This window comes from Microcaecilia unicolor, chromosome 3 (genome assembly GCF_901765095.1).
Source record: "Microcaecilia unicolor chromosome 3, aMicUni1.1, whole genome shotgun sequence".
NCBI lineage: Eukaryota > Metazoa > Chordata > Amphibia > Gymnophiona > Siphonopidae > Microcaecilia > Microcaecilia unicolor.
The window spans coordinates 106,992,948-107,014,285 of record NC_044033.1 but is presented as its reverse complement, the minus strand read 5'-3'; the positions used below and the strand labels follow the sequence as shown (position 1 = coordinate 107,014,285).

Here is a 21,338-nt window from a genome sequence, read left to right as displayed (position 1 = left end):
TCTTCGCCACCTCCCCAACTACCTCATATTACTTTGGAGGGGCCTTTAGTTTAGCCATAGAGGTGCATGCCCATTCTGCCTGAGCAATGAGGAGCAATGTGGCCTGACGCAGGCACTCAGAAGAATTCTCAGTTCATGCTGCTGAACTGAGCATGTACGAGCACCCACCCCATGGTTTTCCAGTCATACATAGACAAGCCAAAACTCATTAACTTTACTCCTCATTCACACACAGGCGATCTTGCAGACTGTTAACCCCATCATAGTACACCTGTTCATACCCATTTCAACCAATCAGGATGACTTTTATTCTCTGTAATAATTGTGGTGCTTTAGTTTCAAGGCCAATCATCTGGAGACTTAAGGCTTGTCCTATCTGTCTTCAGCTTGCAAGCTTAAAACAGGAGCTAAATAAAGTAAAGCAGGAATTGGATGCACTTAAAGCAGCTTCTAGGACTGCACAGAATCATACCAACTTCTCACCACTGCCTCAAAGGATAAAACCACCTAAGAATAGATGGTTCATGGTAGGCTCAGGCAGACTACATCATGTGGCACAGAAGCATCCGCCCTCACAAGTGTTGCCCCTACAGAATTCTTTTGCTCCATTACAGCACTGTGATGTTCCTGAAAATAGAACTGAGGCGGAAGAAGAAGAAGCAGCAATGAAGGTGCCCAAAGAGAAAAAATACCCCCAAATCACTAATGTTGAAACTCATACCAGGAAACTGTTGCTACTAGGGGATTCCATTATCAGAGGCATTAACTTTGAAACACAGTTAAAGGGGCCATGCAAAGTGAAATGCCTTCCTGGCTCTTCAGCTACCAGGAGTACCAAGCAAATAATCTCTATAATCAGAGAAGAAACTAAGGAGTCAAACACTGATGTTGCTATCCACCTGGGAACAAATAACTTGCCATGCAGAGAGCTTTTCAGGAGCTGGGAGAGGGGTTAAAACCTTTGATAAAAACATAGCTTTCTCTGAAGTACTACCTACCTTTGGAAAGGGAGAGAAAAGATTTCAAAGTCCTGAGAATTTCAATAGCTGGCTCAAAGCCTGGTGTCACCAAGAAGGATTTAGATACATAGGAGGATGGGGCACTACATGGAAAAACAAAAGACTATACTGTAACGATGGGCTGCATCTCACTGTGGCAGGAAAAAAATCATTGGGGAGAAATTCAGACAATATATTTCTAGTCATTTAAACTAGAAGGTGGGGGTGGCATATGGAGGCAGTTCACTTCAAGTGGTCACCCCCAGCTAAAGCTAAAGACAAAATGTGTCAGTAGAAAAGAAAGCAATGAAAACAACAATCTTAGCAAATCACTTCTTACCAACACAGCAAGAAGTGAGACTGAACAAGAAACTAAACAGAAGATAAAAATTCCACTGAAATGTAGATGGAAAGTGATGACCACAAATGCTCGCAGTCTAAGCAATAAAGTTCATGACCTTCAAGCCCTGATGTTGGAGGCAGACTTAGACATTGTTGCAATCACGGAGACATGACTCAATGGTTCCCATGAATGGGATGCAAACATACCAGGCTATAATCTATTTAGGAAGGATAGAGATGGTCGTAAAGGTGGAGGAGTAGCTCTGTATGTGAGAAATGATATCGCAGCGAATGAAATGACAGGGACCTGGGGAAAGGAAGAAGCGATATGGATCACCTTAAAAAGAGATGATAGAACCTCTGCCCACATGGGTGTTGTCTACAGACCTCCGACACAATTGGAGGAACTAGATAAAGATCTAATCGCGGATATTCAAAAGTTGGGAAAGAAGAGAGAGGTGCTGTTGCTGGGAGATTTCAATCTGCCAGATGTAGATTGGAAGGTTCCATCTGCGGAATCGGAAAGAAATAGAGAGATCGTGGATGCTTTTCAAAGTGCTCTGCTCAGACAAATGGTGACGGAACCCACGAGGGAGGGAGCGACGCTGGATCCGGTGCTCACAAATGGGGATAATATGTCAAATGTTTGAGTGGGTACCCACCTGGGCAGCAGTGACCATCAAACAGTCTGGTTTGATATGACAGCTAAAGTGGAGGGCGGCCACTCAAAACTCAGTCCTGGATTTCAAGCGTGCTGACTTTAGTAAAATGGGGGAATACCTGAGGAAGGAGCTGATGGGCTGGGAGGACGTACGAGAAGTGGAAGGACAGTGGTCCAGGCTGAAAGAAGCTATAAATATGGCCACAAACCTTTATGTAAGGAGAGTAAATAAAAGCAAGAGAAAAAGGAAACCGATATAGTTCTCCAAACAAGTGGCTGAGAAAATAAAGGCTAAAGAGTTGACGTTCCTGAAATACAGAAAAACTCAAGAAGAGGAATACCGGATGAAACTGAAAGAAGCCAAGAAAGAGAGATACGTCTGGCAAAAGCGCAAGCGGAAGAACAAATGGCTAGAAATGTAAGGAGGGGTGATAAAAATTTCTTCAGGTATATTAGTGAAAGGAGGAAGACTAAAAAGGGAATTGTGAGACTGAAAGATGCTGTGAACTGCTATGTAGATAATGATGAAGAAAAAGCAAATTTGCTAAATAGATACTTTTGTTCTGTCGTCACAGAAGAAAATCCTGGAGAAGGACCGCGATTGACTGGCAAAAGTACATATGAGAATGGAGTGGATATAGCACCATTCATGGAAGAGAGTGTGTATTAACAACTTGAAAATCTAAAGGTGGACAAAGCCGTGGGACCGGACGGGATCCACCCCAGGGAGCTCAGAGAGGTTCTGGCGGGTCCTCTTAAAGATTTGTTTAATAAATACTTGGAGATGGCGAGGTTCCGTGGGATTGGAGAACAGTGGATGTGGTCCCTCTTCACAAAAATGGTGATCGGGAAGAAGCTGGAAACTACAGGCCAGTAAGCCTCACTTCGGTTATTGGAAAAGTAATGGAAGCCATGCTGAAGGAAAGGATAGTGAATTTCCTGGAAGCCAATAAGTTACAAGATCCGAGACAGCATGGTTTTACCAAAGGTAAATCGTGCCAAACGAATCTCATTGAATTCTTTGGTGACCGGAGAATTGAATCATGGACGTGCTATAGACGTAATCTACTTAGATTTCAGCAAAGCTTTTGACACGGTTCCCCACAGGAGGCTCTTGAATAAACTTGACAGGCTGAAGATAGAACCCGACGTGGTGAACTGGATTAGGAACTGGTTGACGGACAGACACCAGAGGGTGGTGGTTAATGGAATTTGCTTGGATGAGGGAAAGGTGAGTAGTGGAGTGCCTCAGGGATCGGTGCTGGGGCCGATTCTGTTCAATATATTTGTGAGTGACATTGCTGAAGGGTTAGAAGCTAAAGTTTGCCTTTTTGCAGATGATACTAAGATTTTTAACAGACTGGACACCCCGGAGGGAATGGAAAACATGAAAAAGGATCTGCAGAAGCTAGAAGAATGGTCTAAGGTTTGGCAATTAAAATTCAATGTGAAGAAATGCAAAGTGATGCACTTAGGGTGTAGAAATCCACGGGAGACATATGTGTTAGGCGGTGAGAGTCTGATATGCACGGACGGGGAGAGGGATCTTGGGGTGATAGTAGCTGAGGATCTGAAGGCGACGAAACAGTGTGGCAAGGCGGTGGCCGTAGCTAGAAGGTTGCTAGGATGTATAGAGAGAGGTGTGACCAGCAGAAGAAAGGAGGTGTTGATGCCCCTGTATAAATCGTTGGTGAGGCCCCACTTGGAGTATTGTGTTCAGTTTTGGAGGCCGTATCTTGCTAAAGATGTAAAAAGAATTGAAGCGGTGCAAAGAAAAGCTACAAGAATGGTATGGGATTTGCGTTACAAGACGTATGAGGAGAGACTTGCTGACCTGAACATGGAGGAAAGGAGGAACAGGGGTGATATGATACAGACGGTCAAATATTTGAAAGGTATTAATCCACAAACGAACCTTTTCCGTAGATGGGAAGGCGGTAGAACTAAAGGACATGAAATGAGGTTGAAGGGGGGCAGACTCAAGAAAAATGTCAGGAAGTATTTTTTCATGGAGAGAGTGGTGGATACTTGGAATGCCCTCCTGCGGGAGGTGGTGGAGATGAAAACGGTAATGGAATTCAAAAATGTGTGGGATAAACATAAAACAATCCTGTTCAGAAGGAAGGGATCCTCAGAAGCTTAGAGGAGATTGGGTGGCAGAGCCGGTGATGGGAGGCGGGACTAGTGGTTGGGAGGCAGGGCTAGTGCTGGGCAGACTTCTACGGTCTGTGCCCTGAAAATGACAGATACAAATCAAGGTCAGGTGTACACATAAAGTAGCACATATGAGTTTATCTTATTGGGCAGACTGGATGGACCGTGTGGGTCTTTCTCTGCCGTCATCTACTATGTTACTATCCAGCTCATTTTTGAAAGAGATCCCTGGCCATCTTCCGACACAAATCAGGAGATGGCCGGTGATCTCCTAAAACCGGCCAAATCGGTATAATCGAAAGCCGATTATGGCCAGGTTCAACTGGTTTCCGTTGTGGAGCCGGTGAAACTTCAATGGGGCGTGACGGTAGGGTAGTGAAGGCAGGACAGGGGCGGGACAGGGGTGTGCTCACGAGATGGCCGGCTTCGCCCAATAATGGAAAAAAAAGCCAGGCTTGACGAGCATTTCGCCGGCTTTACTTGGTTCCTTTTTTTTCACGACCAAACTGCAAAAAGGAGCCCCAACTGACCGAAGGACCACCGGATGGAATCGGTGATGACCTCCCCTTACTCCCCCAGTGGTCACCAATCCCCTCCTACCCAAAAAAAAACTTTTTTGCCGGCCTCTATGCCAGCCTCAAATGTCATACCCAGCTCCCTGACAGCAGTATGCAGGTTCCTGGAGCAGTTTTAGTGGGTGCGGTGCACTTCAGGCAGGTGGACCCAGGCCCATCCCCCCCTCTACCTGTTCCACTTGTGGTGGTAAATGGGAGCCCTCCAAACCCCCCCTCAACTCACTGTACCCAAATGTAGGTGCCCCCCTTCATCCCTAAGGGCTATGGTAGTGTACAGTTGTGGGGAGTGGGTTTTGGGGGCTCAGTACCCAAGGTAAGGGAGCTATGCACCTGGGAGCTACTTTTATTTATTTCTTTTGTTTCTAAAAGTGCCCCCTAGGGTGCCAGGTTGGTGTCCTGACATGTGAGGGGGGCTAGTGCACTACAAATGCTGGCTCCTCCCATGTCCAAATGCCTTGCATTTCGCCGGGTTTCAGATGGCCGGGCCTGGTTTCCATTATGGCAGAAAAACAAAGCCGGCCATCTCCTCTACACCCGGGGATCGATTTAGCCGGCCCCAACCGTATTTTGAAAATACGGTTTGCTCCGCCCCCTTGCGGAGCTGGCCCCGAAGATGGCCGGCACCGTTCGATTATGCCCCTCTATGTTACTATGAGAGTGCTGGTGTCAGCGGCTGAAGCATTCCAATGACTTCCTTGCTTGGGGAACCCCTGAAAAGAGCTTGCAGAACAGCCCAGTTTGGAAATCACTGACATAGATTCATTGAAACAGTTTGATCAGGAGTGCCTGAATTTTGGCATCTATCTAATCTTATCTATCTTTGCTATCTAGTCGTTTTCAAAATTGCCTGCCCTCCATGCAGGAAAAAGTGGACACTGATGGTTCTTTGAGTGTGTGTGACTGTCTGGGTCTATTTCGCTTTGACCACAGCTGCTCTTTGATACCGCTCCAGAAGCTGCTGCTCTAGGCCACTGCCTCATTCGCTTAATAGTGTGGGTGGTTTTCCTTAGGGCAGGGGTCCTCAAATCCAGTCCTTGAGGTCCACAACCCAGTCTGGTTTTCAGGATTTACACAATGAATATGTATAAGATCTATTTGCATTCATTGCTTCCACTTCATGCAAATAGATCTAATATATATTCAGCCAGGCTGGGTTGTGGACCTTGAGGACTGGTTTTCAGGATCCCTGCCTTAGGGGAGTGATTACCGCCATTATCATTTTTGCTGATACAGGATCTGATTTTCTCATGACCTCCAGGTACTGGATGTTTGCTTAAGATACCAGTCCAGACAGCTGATGTTAATTTTAATATTTTTGAGGTTTATCATGTTTTTGCTTTGTCTTTCGCAGTGGGAGAAGAGCAGGTAAGCGCGATTGGAAGAGGCATCTGCGTGCTGCTGGGCATTTCTCTAGAAGACACCCAAAAAGATGTGGACCACATGTAAGTTAGAAACGGGCATTTAACATCCTCTACTTTTTCTGTTGTATCTGCGCTCTTGTAAGTTCCTGTATTTTCCAGAATTTTGACTTGGAATGTTCTGTGCTGCTGCTCCTGCCCCAACCTGCGTGAATGTCCAGGGATCTCAGCATTCACCCCCTCATTCTAGATAGGCTGCCTAAATGTAAGCGCAGTGTGCATGCTTAAATTTACAGAATATGCACACTTATGCGCCTAAATAGCAGTAGCGTGCCTAACCATGGCTCTATAATTATGTGCTTAAATGGTTTAGCATGTAAATACAAGGGGGGCATAGGCAGGACTGGCATATATATGGGCTGCTAACAGAATACTATATTACATGCATAACAGCTGAATTTGGGTGCATGCATTTACATCTGGCTTAAGCACGCCAGTGCCGGTTTACGCTAAGAACGCTTAGACGTGCATTACGTTTTCTTGTAGAACAGGCTCGCAACCCGTTCAAATGTGACCATTTCTGGGAAAAGATGACTAAAGTCGCCAGAAACAAAAATGAGGTTTTAACGAATTCTGTTAGAGCAAACAGTTAGTCCAAACCCCATCCTTTTATGCGAAAAAAATAATAAAGTTATAGAAGTTCAAACAAGTAACTTTCTCAGAATCCCTGTGGACCTAAGACATGAAAAATCAATCATTCTCAACATTTTGGATCTGTTTCTTTTCCCCAGATATGGTCCCAAATGTGGTGCATAAATGTTGGTGTCTCGTTACAGAATTGCCCCCTAAGGGAGTAATTCTATAATGGCACCTAGTAGAAGTCTATTCTGTAAAATAGGGTTGTCCAACCTTTTTCTATCGGGGGCCAAATTTTCCATTTTGTAACATTCAGAGGGTCAAAGCGTGTGCACACTCACACACACACTCATTCACACTTTTTATGAGAATCCTTCATTTATGCACTCTCTGAGAACACCCAGTCTCTCTTTTCTCTCTCATGTAACCCCCCCAGCCTTCACCTAGTCTCTTTCTCTCTCATATACCCCCCACCCTTCACTCAGTCTTTCTCTCTCAATTACCCCCCCACCCACCTTCACCTAGTCTTTCTCTTTCATGTACCCCCTCACCCTTTACCCAGTCTTTCAATTACCCCCCCCCCCCCAGCTGTCACCTAGTCTCTTTTTTTTTTCTCAGTTACCCCCACCTGGCTTCACCCAGTCTCTCTCTTTCATGTACCCCCCCAGTCTTCACTCAGTGTTTTACTTTCACCCAGTCTTTATTTGTCATGTACCCCCCCAGCCTTCATTCAGTATTTTGCTTTCAGTTACTCCCCTGCCTTCACCCAGTCTCTCTCTTCTCTCTCTCGCTCTCAATTACCCCCCAGTCTTCATCCAGTCTCTCTCTCTTTCATGTACCCCCCCCGAAGCCTTCACCCAGTTTTCCCCCTCATCTGGCTTCAGCAGGATTCCTGGTTCCCTGCCGCGACTCAGCTCTCTGTAAGCTTGAGCTGTGCAGTGCTGGAAGTTTGAGTTAGTTTAATGATTTCAAGTCTAATGAGATGAAACCGCGAGATCATCCTGAACATCCAGCACCGCAAGGCTCAAACTTGCAGAGAGCCGAGTCTTGGCATTTGCACTAGAATTGCTGAGCTTCTGTGGGCCAGGTAAGATCACTTGGGCCAGGTTGGACAAGCCTGCTAAGGACTGGCTGGGTTGCCTCCAGGACCAGGTTTGGGTACCACTGCCCTATGGTGTTATACATCCATCCAGTCAGGCCCTTGGGATATCCACAATGAATATTTGAGAGATACTTGCATGCAATGCCTTCACTGCATGCAAATCTCTCTCATGAATATTCCTTGTATGATGACCAAATAAGTATGTACAATTTCTTATTGAAATCCAAAGCAGTTTCTGCAAAAACGGCAAAAAGCTCTAGGGATTACTTTTTTTATGCCCCACCCTGTATAACACTGGGTGCCTGAATCCCGTAGGGTGCAACTCAAAGGGGGCATAGTCAGGGGAGTGGCATGAGCGGGTCAGGGGCGTTCCAGATATATGCATGCAGTGTTATAGAATAGCGCCATTTACCTGCCAAAATGCTATGAGTTGGGTGCTTTCTTTTGTTAGGTTGCATTTGGAGAAAGAGGGACAATGTGCTCCTGTGTAGAGCAAGCAGGAACGTTTTGCATACATTGTGCGCAGACTCCAGTCACATTTGGTGTGTATTCAGCTTTTAGCTGGTTTCTTAGTTTTAAATAATAATTGTATGACCCTTAACGCAGGCGCTTCGCGCCGAAACACGGCCTGTGTTGGGTCAATGGTACAAGATTGATGCACAAGACACTTATGTAATTAAAGGATTTGTCCCGCTTGTGAAGGCTCCTAGTAGTTGTTTTTAACTTTTCGGACTATGAGTTGGATGCTGGCATTTACACCAGTTTTCAGCTTTTATAAATACCTGCGCTCAACTGTAGGTGCGGGAATTGGCTCTAATTGCTATTCTTTGAAGGGTACATAAGTATTGCCATACTGGGAAAGACTAAAGGTCCATCAGGCCCAGCTCATCATAGAGTGGCCTTTGTAGAATAGTGCTTAGCACTGATTTGTTCTGGCGCTGATTTTTGAGTACTATGTATAGAATTTCCGTTGAGTTTGTTTCAAAGTGGTTTTGATCATTTTATTTTTGAATGTCTGACATTTATGGGTTGAAGTTCCGTTTTTATTGCCATTGATGCAGTGGTTTTAACCTGGCAAATTGTTCCCTTGTGGGAGTGTTACCCTATTCTTTTTATGACGCTACCTTGTGTTGAAAGATGTATTCATTTTGGGAACGTTTATCATTGGGAGGAGGCAGGTTTCAAGATGGTGACATTATCAGCCAGTTCCTGATAAGCAAGCCTGCTCCTGAGGTGTTGTGCCGAAAGTGCGTGCCAAAGGGCCAGGTGTTGCCCCTTTGTGTGCAACAAGTTGTCATAGTATAAATAGATAATTGTATGAGTTCAAAAGTTAACCAGAAGTACGGGTTTTAAGGTAGAGCCACTGAGTACTGCTCTAGTGGAGTTGCAGGTTGAAGCAATTGTAATACGAAATGGATAGAGGAATGTATGCTTTTAATTGTTTAATATTGGGAAAATGCGTTGTTGGAACAGAATTAGATAGACAAATATCTGTTATAAATTTTAGTCATTAAAATTGTAAACCAGTCAATTTGTTAGGTCAAAATGCTGATAATTTAATTCAGTGTGAAACATGTCTGTATAACAGGATAAAGGTGGTTAGTAATCAAGATTTGTGGAATAGACGTCATATATCTAATAAGGTTCAATTACAACAAAACGGCAATTGGTGAAAATAGATTGTACATGTGCTGTTAAATCCTCTTTTGTTCCTATCCCGGTTTTATATATAAATGCCAGATTGGTGGTTAATAAAGCTCATATTGTAAAAGATTGGATTAGTGAAGAACAACCGGGTCTGGTATTTATAACAGAAACTTAAGGATGATCCCATTGTTGGTGATCTATGTCAGCTAGCTATAAGACTCTGCCAAAAAACAGGGAGAACAGAAAAGGTGGGAAGAGATACTATTAAATCTTTTTTTTTTTAAAAGACAGATTCATTCGTATTTTGCATCCCTTTTATTTGGAGGTATTTGCTTGTTCAATAAGTGATGATTTACTACAGAATGAGTTGTGTGTTATGGAAGTTGGCTAGAGATGATTTTATGGATTTTATCTGTAATTTTAACTTGGAGAGTGGAAATATTGTTTTATTGGGTAATATCAATTCACACTTAGAAGAATATTCAGATACAAATGTGGCATTGGTTACAAATAATTTTTTAGAGGAGTTATGCTTTATCTTACCTTCAGAGGGTGCTACCCATAATAAAATTAGCTCAAGGGATGATTTTTATGTGTCTGATCATTTTAAGTTACAGTTTAAAATCCACTGGAGGAAAATATATAGAAAGGAGTTGAGACAACCTTGTAAAGAGAGGGAAGATTGATACTAAGATATTCTGGGATAAGGTAGATATGGTATTAAAAGATCAGGAGACAGACTCGGACTGGAGTCTATCTAGATGGAATGGAATTAGCTGATACATTTTGAAGGAGATTGCTCCATTGAAGATAGGAGCAATAGATTAGGCTGGTTCACAAACAATTTTATGGAAATGAAAAGGAAGTGTAGAGCTTAAGAAAGAACTTGTCAGAAGGCATTGAGTATAGATAAGACAAGATGGAGAAAAGCAATTTAGTGAATATAAAATTAAAATGAAACAAATTAAATTAACATTTTATTCAGTGATGATAGGTAAGGAGAAGCCAGATGCTAAGAAATTATATAAATTAATCAATTATTGAAATCATCAGCATTATTGGTAGGTAATGAAGTAGTTCCAACAGTTGACGATTTAGCTATATTTTTCAAAAGTAAAATCAATAAAATACAATCTACTTTGAATCAACAGAAAATTGAAGATTTGGATTTTGAAATTAGTGATTTAGGTGTGGATGGTATTGTAGTTGATAGAAATTGGTTGCAATTTTCTATTCCTTCTTTAGAGAATTTAGGATCATATATTAGGAAATTCTCTTCTTCCCACTGCTCATTAGATAACTGCCCAACGTATTTCATGAAAGACATCTCCTATGAGTTTGTGGTATACTTTCACAAGTGTTTAACACAGATTTTCTTAAATGGTTCTTTCCCCAGAGATGGGGACAATATCATTCTAACCCTAATTCCTAAAAATCCTGACATAACATGGGATGTTATAACCAATTATCATCCGGTGACTTCCATTCCATTGCTAACCATGGTAATAGAAGGAATTGTGGTAAGTCAGTTGACAAACTATTTGGAAGGTCATGATGTTTTGATCAGGACTCAAACAGGATTCAGAAAGGGGTATAGTATGGAGACAGTTTTGACTACTTTAATATCTGAGATAAGAAAGGAATTTAGTATAGGAAGATAGGTACTTATAATTCAATTTGATGTGTTATGTGCATTTGACCCTAGTTGACCATAGTATATTATTAAACATAGAAATATAGAATCATGATGGCAGATAAAGGCCCATCTAGTCTGCACTCCCTCAGTAACAACTAGCTCCTTCTTTGCCTAAGGGATCCCATGTGCCTGTCCCACTCTTTCTTAAATTCTGACATAGTATTTGTCTCCACCACCTCCACCGGGAGGCCATTCCACGCATCCACCACCTTTTCTGTGAAATAGTATTTTCTCAGATTCCTCCTAAGCCTATTTCCTCTTAACTTCATCCTATGCCCTCTCATTCCAGAGTTTTCCTTCATTTGAAAAAGGCTCACCTCCTGTACATTAACGCCACTGAGGTATTTAAACGTCTCTGTCATATCCCCTCTCTCCCCCCCTCTCTTCCAGCCAGTGGCGTAGCAAGGGTGGGGCAGTGGGGGCGGTCCGCCCCGGGTGTCAACGGGTGTGGGGGGGTGCTCCGCTCCGTCCATCCACAACCCCCTTGGCATGGAACCACCTTCCCCCCCCCCCCGACGCAGTCCCCACCTGTCAACCAGGTTCCAGCTCCATCCACCCCAGCGTGGCACCTTACATCTGGAGCGCTGCTGTAAAAAGAAGAAAATCGCCTCGTCGACGGCCCTTCCCTCACTGTGTCCCGCCCTCTGACATAACTTCCTATTTCCTCGAGGGCGGGACACAGTGAGGGAAGGGCCGACGACGAGGCGATTTTCTTCTTTTTACAGCAGCTCTGCAGATGCGAGGCACCACGCTGGGGTGGATGGAGCTGGAACCTGGTTGGCAGGTGGGGACTGTGTCGCGGGGGGGGGGGGGGGTGCCGTGCTGTGTTGCCATGCACCCGGGGGGGGGGGGGTGAGCAGTGGCGATCCGCCCTGGGTGTCAGGCAACCACGGAACGCCACTGCTTCCAGTGTATGCATGTTGAGGTCCATAAGCCTGTCCCAATATGGTTTATGACAGAGACCGTTTACCAAATTGGTAGCCACCCTCTGGACTGACCAATTTACTATCCTTTATTGGTTTAGGGGGACTAATCCTTAACCCCCCTGATTCTATAACAGCTGCCAAAAATTCCGCATGCAAATTTGGGCATGATCCCATTTTGGGCACAGAATTTAAATGAATAACAAGCCAATTAGTGCCAATAATTGGTTTTTTATCAAGCAATTATTGGCATGGGATCCGTGCCTAAATTTTACTCGTGGCTAAAAAAGGGGATGCGGAAATGAGAGGGTCATGGGTGTTTTGAAGCGGGGCATAGGTGTGGTTTTGAGTTATGCGCATAATTGGGGTACCACATATAAATGTAGGCACGGTTATTTGCAACATGTTTTTGTTAGTTAAAATGGCTGCTTCTACATTTACGTGCAACCCTAGTGCCTTAGAAGCGCTATTCTATAAACTGTGCCTAACTTTAAGTGTCTTATAGAATATCGCTTTTTTTTAAGTGCCATATATAGAATTCACCTCTAAATGGTTTGAGGGTTGTTTGAAAAATCATTCATATCATATGAAGTTAAACTGCATGGAATGTCGGAATTTTGGATTCTGGCATGTGACATTCCACAGGGATCACCAATTTCACCCATATTATTTAATGTTGCAATTAGGTTTAAAATTTTCCAAGAGAGGATTCCGGAATTTTATCTGTGCTGATATTACAATTTTTATACCTTTTAATAACTCCATAAAGAAATTTATACAGATACAGTATTGGGTTTAGAATTGCTTGAGTGCTGGCCTAAAGATTTTAAACTAAAAGGGATTAAGACTACATTCCTGATATTGAGCAATCCTTACAAACCAATTACATGTAAGAATTTGATTATTAATGGAATCATTTTCAATGTGGAACCACAACTCAAAATATTAGTATGCTAACCTGTCTAGAGTTGATGATGTGTCTAAAGTGGACTATGGCTTGCTGTGTTAAGTTGTATTTTCTCAATAAAAGCTATTTAAAAAAATATTGGGTGTCATTTTGGATAGCTATCTAAAATTTGAACCACAGATGTCTGCAAGCTAGTGCGCCTGTAGCACGGCTTAGTAAGCAGGGCCCTTCGAAAGCTGGAAATACTGCAGAATAGGCAGCATGCCTAATTTTGTAGATCTTCTAAATATGAGAGTGTAACACCATGGGTTTTGAAACTCCATTAGCTTCCAGTTAAAGCGCATGTATTTTTTAAGGTTAAATCTAATCCTATGTGGATTAACTCCAGTGTATATGTACAAACTTGTAGATCTGCCATATAGAAATTGTGAGCTTTCAGGGAGATCTTATATGGTTTTACATTATCCACATTCTAAGAAAGTCCAGTATAAAAGTGTTCACAGGTCAATTTTCGTATCAAGCTACTTTCTGGTGGAAGTCTTTACCAGTGGTTATAAGATCTGCACAGAATTATGTTCAATGTAGAAAAATGCTTAAAACTCATCTTTTTGGAAAATTTGTAGATGTTTTGTTAAAATTTTACTATCGATCAGATAATGTATTTTCCTAGGAATGCCTAGTTATCTGTTTGTAAACTGCATTGTACTCTGAGGGGTGAATGCAGGATAGAAATGCCAAATTGTATATCCTTTTTGGCCTAGTTTTCTAGCCAGACTATTGTATTGTATGTATTAGTTGTTTTTATTTCACTATTCTTATTTGTTTGGATTTGAAAATTTAATAAAGACATTTGGACACAGAAAGATTTATTCATCTTTAACTTCTGACCCATGTCACTGCTATAGCATCCCTCCTCACCAAGGGAATGATTCTTAAAAAGTTGCCTGAAGTGTGTGTTCTAAGAGCGAATTGTATATTGGTAATTACTTGTGTAGTTATCGTTCTAGCATACCAGCGTATTGTGCATGTAACTTTAGGCGCAGGCACTTACGTTAGCTAAGTGGCTGGTTTAAATGCTTGTGCCTATGTAACTGACAACACAATACCCCCTAAATGACAGCAGATAAAGACCTGCACAGTCCATCCAGTCTGCCCAAGAAAGGTGAAGCTGCTGTTTATGAGATTTTTTTTTTATCTAGAGGGGCTTTGCTTTATGTTGTATTCATATATTTCATCTGTGCTGAAAATCAGACCTGTTTTCAATTCTCAAGTACTACAGTTTAAGACTGCTGCTTAACAAGTAAGGGTTGAATGAGGTGCTACTTGTGTGCAAAAATGTGAAAAGCCTGAACTTTTTATGCTAATTTATATTGATTTGCTTGTTTCATGGTTTGCTTGAAACATGAATAAAACATAAGAGCAACATCGTAGCCCATTTGGAGAGATTGCCCCCAAGTGAAAGCCATTAATTCATGCCTGGTCGGATGCTGAGCATACAGGTGTTGACTAGACAGTTAAGGATGTTCTGCTTTTTAAAATCACCTTCAGAACTTTCAGTGTTGTGGGTTTTTTCCTTCTCTTTTTAGGGTTCGAAAAATCTTAAACTTGCGGATATTTGAGGATGAAAGCGGAAGGCACTGGTCTAAAAGTGTAATGGACAGGCAGTATGAAGTTCTCTGCATCAGCCAGTTTACACTACAGAGCGTCCTGAAGGGGAATAAGCCAGACTTTCACCTGGCCATGCCCTCTGAGCAAGCAGAGCCTTTCTACAATGACTTCCTTCAGCAGCTTAGAAAAGCCTATAAGCCAGATCTCGTGAAAGGTAAGGCAGGGAATCTTTTGTGCTGGAAAGTGAAGGCTGGAACAGGGGCAGCTCATACATGTGTGATCCGCTGAGCGAAAAGGTACCAAAAGTGGGGTATGTGACTTATTTATATCACAAAATAGAATCCTGCAACATTTCAGCTTCAGGTATGCACTAATTATGTCTTAACTTTCCTATTGATAAATGTTTCTCTTTTTTTTGTTTTTTGGCTTTTAACCAAAAAAACCAAAGAAGAAAGCTTTATTATACAGCTACTATATTCTGCCTCAAAGAACTGAACAAGTCCACAACTCCAGCTATTTGGAAGCGTGGCTTCAGATTGCCGGGATGGCTAGAGGTGTATTTTCAAAGCACTTAGCCTTACAAAGTTCCATAGGTTACTATGGAACTTTGTAAGGCTAAGTGTTTTGAAAATAAGCTAGGAGAGTTGAAACACATAGGACTTGTCTTCAAGCTGTGCCCAAGCCAGTACGCTCTTTATATGAGGTCATAACATTAAGGGAGTCTTTTACTAAAGATTAAGGGAGTCTTTTACTAAAGATTAGCTCATGTTATCTGCAGCAGGGCCCATAGGAATAAAATGGGTCCTGTTGCAGATAACTCGAGCTAATCTTTAACAAAAGACTCCCTAAGTCCTCCACATCAAATCTTCAGCCATCTGTGGTAGGAGTTTCCCAAGCTCAAGAGCCCTAGCTCCTGTTCTGCAGCTCCAGCAGCAATGGAGGTGGTTCTCTGCCTCATCTTTTGTCTCTTGCGCTTCAGCCTGTGCATAGGTTTCTTTCTCCACTTGGCTTTCATCTCGAGAAGACGGCCCTCTTTAAGATGCGACCAGAGACAAGAGACATGTTTCCCATGTTTTAATTAACCCCTGAAATCACATACCCCACTTTAGGTACCTGCAACTTTTAGGCTGAAGAAAATGAAAAACCTCAACTTAGTGAAAAAAATTGCACAGTCCCTTTCTACCGATAGTACACAAAACTTTCAAAAATGAAAGTTGCCCCTCCAAACTTTTATATAATCTTCATCTCTGTAATTTGAAACCCTACTTTTGGTATCTTTCCATTCAGCGGGTCACATATTGTGATGTGATTATGATTCGCCAGCAATGGCGACCCTACCATTAGGCATCAAACATTATACCCTGAACTTCAACGCCGGGCCGTGTCTGGGCTCCGGGATTGTGTTTCCGGGTATACAGAGCCAGTCGAAATATAGCTGGTTAAGTTCGATATTCGGCACTTAACTGGCTATAAAGAACCACATAAAGATAGGACTGACTTTTATTCGGTTTCTAGTTATATAGTTATACGGTTAACTTTAATCTGTTAACTGCTGACTCTGCCCCCGGAACATCCCCAGAATAGCCAGTTTCGGTTTGGGTGCTAACCAAGCATTTTCAGTGGCTCTATCTGGTTAAGTGCTGCTGAAAATGCCTGGTTAGCCCTGGACATGCGATTTAAGTGGCGCTATTGAAATCATTTTGAATATCGGGCCCTTAGGACTAGATTCTATAAATAGTGGCTAAAAAATTGTCACTGAAAAGAAAATGCTTAGGAGGTATTCTATAAGCCGTGCCTAGAAAGTGCTTAGGTGGTATTCTGTAAGCCGTGCCTAAAGTTTGTCATGGTTTACAGACTGATGCATAAGCGGAGAGGTTGAGTGTAAATTTAGGTGCTGCCATTAAATGTCCGTACCTAAATTTACGTGCGGAGCACCCATATTCTATAATTACACACGTAACTCAAAATCATACCCCCGATTAGCCCCGAAATGCCTGTGACCCTTCCATTTCTGTGCCCCCTTTTTGGGCTGTGTGTAAATTTTAGACGTGGATCCCACACCTAAATTTATGCGCATAAGTCCCAATTAAATCTAATTAGTGCCAATAAGTGCTTAAGTCAATATTGGCACTAATTGGCTTGTTCTATTAAACTGCGTATGCAAATTGGGGGGGGGGGGGGCCTAAATTTGTGCATGCGATTTTTGGAGATTTTTTTAATAGAATCAGGGGATAGTGTGTAACTCCAAGGGGGCGTTCACATGGGAGGGCCCATACGCAGGATATGGATGGGTCCCACATTTAATGCATGTATCAAACATATAAACGGCGAGTGACCGTACTCACTCGCAAATGCGCAGTAGAGACTTCCTCTCTGCCCCGCCCCCGCTTCAATACGTGATGATGGGGGTGGGACAGAGAGGGAAGTCTCTACTGGCATGCTGCAGACTTCGGAACCGCTCCCCCTCCCCCGGAGTCGCCGCCGCTCCCTCCATCTGGCCCGAGCACTGTGAACTTACATCAGCACGCAGCAGCAGGCACATCAGCAAAGCTGCCATCGGCCTTCCTTCTCTGCCTTTGTCCCGCCCTCGCAGATGTTACGTCACACGAGGGCGGGACACAGGCAGAGAAGGAAGCCCGCCCCGACGGCAGCTTTGCTGATGTGCCTGCTGCTGCGTGCTGATGTAAGTTTACAGTGCTGCTCGGGCCGGGTGAAGGGGCGGCGGCAGCGACTCCGGGGGGGAGGGCTTGGAACCCCCCCCATTCCAAAAGTAGCCCGTTTTCACGGGCTCAACGGCTAGTCTTACAGAATATATGCAACATTTACGGGTTCACATTTACGTCCTTTTTTCTATAGTCATAGGGCCGAATTCTATAAATGGCGCCTTAAAAATCGGTGTCAAAACCACACAATTAGCGTGAACTTATAAACTACGCCTAAAGTTAGGTGCAGTTTATAGGTTATGCTTGCACGCAGTTCTTGCGACTAAAATTTAGGCGCATCCATTTAGGCCACTTAAAACCAGGCCTAAGTACCTGCGTCTAAGTTAGGTGCAGATCGGATGTATTTATAATAGAATGTATAGTTTTTTGAAATGCCCATGACCTGCCCTTTCCATGCCTATGGCCACACCCACAGTCACTTTTTGACTGCACACATCAGAATTTACGTGCACCGCCTTATAGAATATGCCTAGAAAGTTGTGCACATGAATTCTAATGAAATCAAATTAGTGCTGCTAATAAGTACCAATTATCAGCGCTGATTGGCTTGTTAATTAAGTTGTGTGCGCAGTTTGGCCATGCGGCCAAATTAGTGCGTACAACTTAAGGTGCCATGTATAGAATTTGGGGGATAGCACCTAAATGCGCAAATGTGGACTTACGCCCTATTCTGTAATGGCACCCAGATGCCGTTGTATAACTCATTCTCAATGCTCAGTATTTTGGCACCCAAATTTGGACAGCCTTTAAAGAATTGCCCTATAATGGGGGTAACGTTATAAAGATTTTTCCCTGTTCTATCCATGGAAAAGGGCTTCTATAAACTTATGCCGTGTTATACATGGTGGAAAGAGGGTGTGTACTATGCGACCTTCATGTAGGCATGTTTGGGGGAGGAGTTTGGGCAGGCTATGCATTTTTATAAAATACATGCACACCTCATGCTTGTACATTATGCCTGTTCCTGAGCATGATTGTGGTTGGGTTTCTGAGGCTATTTTATAAAGACACCTGGACCCTTATCTAGCTTTATGAAATTAGCCCCAAAATAAACACCTACTTGACCTTCTAACCTAGGTGACCTATTAGTACATTTTATGTGATGCGAATTACTATGAATGCGTTACAACTCACTTCTTTTTTGGGAGGGATATAGAGACGTTGAAAGTTACCATGGGCCCAGTTCATGTGCTGTGATTACCACAGTCTGTTTAATGCATTTATATGACTTTATAAGAAGTATTTTAGACACTTTCTTTCTGGCCCTTAACAGGCAGTAAGAAGCAGGGTGGACTTTGTACCCAAATGGAGAATTGTGGCAAGTCTGTCACTTCAGGGTCTCCCAACCACTTTTGATATCCAAAAAAATAATCCAGATTTGCTGATGTGGTTTAGCAGGGGTTGATACCAGTAATATAACGATTCCCAGAAACCAACCAATCTAGCTCTGGGGACCTTGGAGGGCAGATGTTTGGATCATTTTGGCAGCTCTTTAGATCATTACAAAGTTTGGCGGTAAGTCCTGGTTGTTGGATTAAGTAGGAAATCTTGTAAGATCATAGGATAAGCCTTGTTAGGTCAGACCTAAGGTCCATCAAGCCTAGTATCCTGTCTCCAAGAATGGCCATTCCAGGTCACTAGGAAGCACTCCGCAGATACCAAAGAATTGATTAATTCATTAAAGTTCCTTCCCAGGATTGAGTGCGAGTGTTAATTTGTTATCTAGGAATTTGTCCAAATCCCTTTTAAATTCAGCCATGCTATATATGCCTTCAACACATCCTCTGGTAAGCTTTCACACAGCTCGTGATTAAGCTATGGAATGTGCTACCTGAGGATGTGGTCAAGGTGACCAACATAGTGGGATTCAAAAGAGGATTGAACAAGTTCCTGGAGGAAAAGTCCATTAAAAATTATTAGTCAGGTAGGCTTGGGAAGCCATTTCTTATTCCTGGAAATGAGATATGACAAACAGACCTACTTTTTGGAACCTGGGGGTTACTTGCAACCTGGACAGCTGCTGTCAGAGGCAGGGTGGTGGGCCTGATGGACTTTATTCTTACTCAGCATGGCTTTTGTTGAGTGTAAAATACTTTTAATCTTAAGTATTTTTTGTAACAATTTCTATCCATTAGTTTCATGAAATGTTCCATCTCATTCATGATTTTATAAACTCCTATCATGTCTCCTCTGTTATCTCTTCTCCAAGCAGAAGAGCCCTAAACTGTAATCTTTCTTCATAAGGGAACTCTTTCTTCCCTTTTATCATTTTTCGTGCCCTTCTCTTTAGCTTTACAAGTTCTGTTATATCTTTTTGAGATGTGGGGACCTGAACTGCACAGACTATTGAAGATGCAGTTGTGCCTTGGACATATACAGAGGCATTGCAGTAGGGAAAAACAACCCTACCTACACTTAAACAATGCTAGGCTCCATATTAAGACCATGTAATCACTGTGGACAATACAATGGACGTTCCTATGCTATCACACAGCCTTCTATGTCCCTTGTTTTACCCCATTTATAGTTTGGACTTTTCAGTTTTGTAAAATGGATGTTCACGCTGGACTTAGCCAGCACTTGGGCATCCATTTCTTATGCATTTTAGAACAGGCTAATATGTCAGCAGATCCTCTTCTAAAATACAAGAAAAATGGATGTCCGTATTTGATGTACAGACATGGATATTCGTATTCTGAGTTGGATGTCCTTTCTAAAATTCCGTTCCACATGTCAACTGGCTTACCCTTTTCTTCATATTTAATTCTTTAAACAAAATCTAACAGATTGGTAAGGCAAGAACTTCATTTGCTAAATCTGTTGACTCTGCTCCATTAAGCCATGTGTATCCGTATGTTCAGTAACTGTGTTTTGCAGAACGATTTCTCCTATTTTGCCTGGTACTGATATCTGGCTCACTAGTCTGTAACAGAGGAGTAGTCAGGGGTGAGCTGAGGAACCCCTACTCACTTTGGAGTCAGGCCCACTCAGGAGCAGTGGCACTGGCCAATGAGAAAGGAACTTGAGTGGTGCCAACATCTATACTACCAGTGCCCAGTCATGTTAACCTCAGGCCTCTCCAAAAAAATCAGTCCTGGCTACACCATTGATCTGTAGTTTCCAGGATCATCCACTGGAACTCCTTTAACTGTGTCACATTGGCCACCCTCCAATGCTCTGACACTGTAGCTGATTTTAGTGATGTTATAGATTTACCAGTAAGAGGTCTGAAATTTCATTTTGCGTTCTTTCAGAACTCAGGGGTCTATAACATCTGGTCCTGGTGATTTGTTAGTCTTTAGTCTGTTAATTTGCTGTACTACATTTTCCAGGTTCACCATGATTTGCTTCTATTCCTCTGAATCATCAATATTCAAAGAATGTTTCAGATGTAGATATCTCCTTGGCATTGTTTTTCAGTAGAGTAAAACAAAGAATTTATTTAGTTTTTCTGCAATGACCTTGCTCTTTTTACCTCTTAGTCATAGGTTACTTGTTTCAAATGTACTTGAAAAAAATTTAAGTTTTCGCTTGTGTGGCAAGTTTTTAAAAAAAATTGTCTTTGGCCTGTTTTATTAAAGCTTTACATGTAACTTGTTTAATGTTTGTTCTTTCCAGTTTTCTTTATTTGGATCTGCTTTCCATTTTATTTAGAGAGGCCTTTCTGACTTTAATAACCTCACTTATCTTACCATTTAACCATGCTGATTAAAACAGAGAAAAATAGAGGCAGATATTTCTGTCCAGTCTGCCCATCTATGCCATCTACTCTCCCTATCACTCACTCCCTTAGAGATCCTATGTACTTATCCCAAGCTCTCTTGAATTCAGATACTATTTTCATCTCCACGATTGCTGTTTGATCTTCACTTGACATTTTTTTAATGTGTGGAATACATTTGGTCTGGGCGTCCAATATAGTATTTTTAAACAGTTGTCCATGCTACATGCAAATGTTTGATCTTTGCAACTACTTGTTTTAGTTTTTTTTTAATTTTCCTTATTTTG

The 21,338-nt window shown here is 42.4% G+C and overlaps 1 protein-coding gene across 1 annotated transcript in view; it reads left to right on the top strand.

The window, feature by feature from the left end:
* The window catches only part of DTD1 (D-aminoacyl-tRNA deacylase 1), a 208,434-nt gene that overhangs the window by 5,017 nt on the left and 182,079 nt on the right, over positions 1-21,338 (top strand). Inside the window, exons 2-3 of the mRNA XM_030196233.1 lie at positions 6,082-6,172; positions 14,586-14,821. Of these exons, the coding sequence (XP_030052093.1) occupies positions 6,082-6,172; positions 14,586-14,821 (327 nt within the window). The remainder of the gene's footprint in view (positions 1-6,081; positions 6,173-14,585; positions 14,822-21,338) is intronic.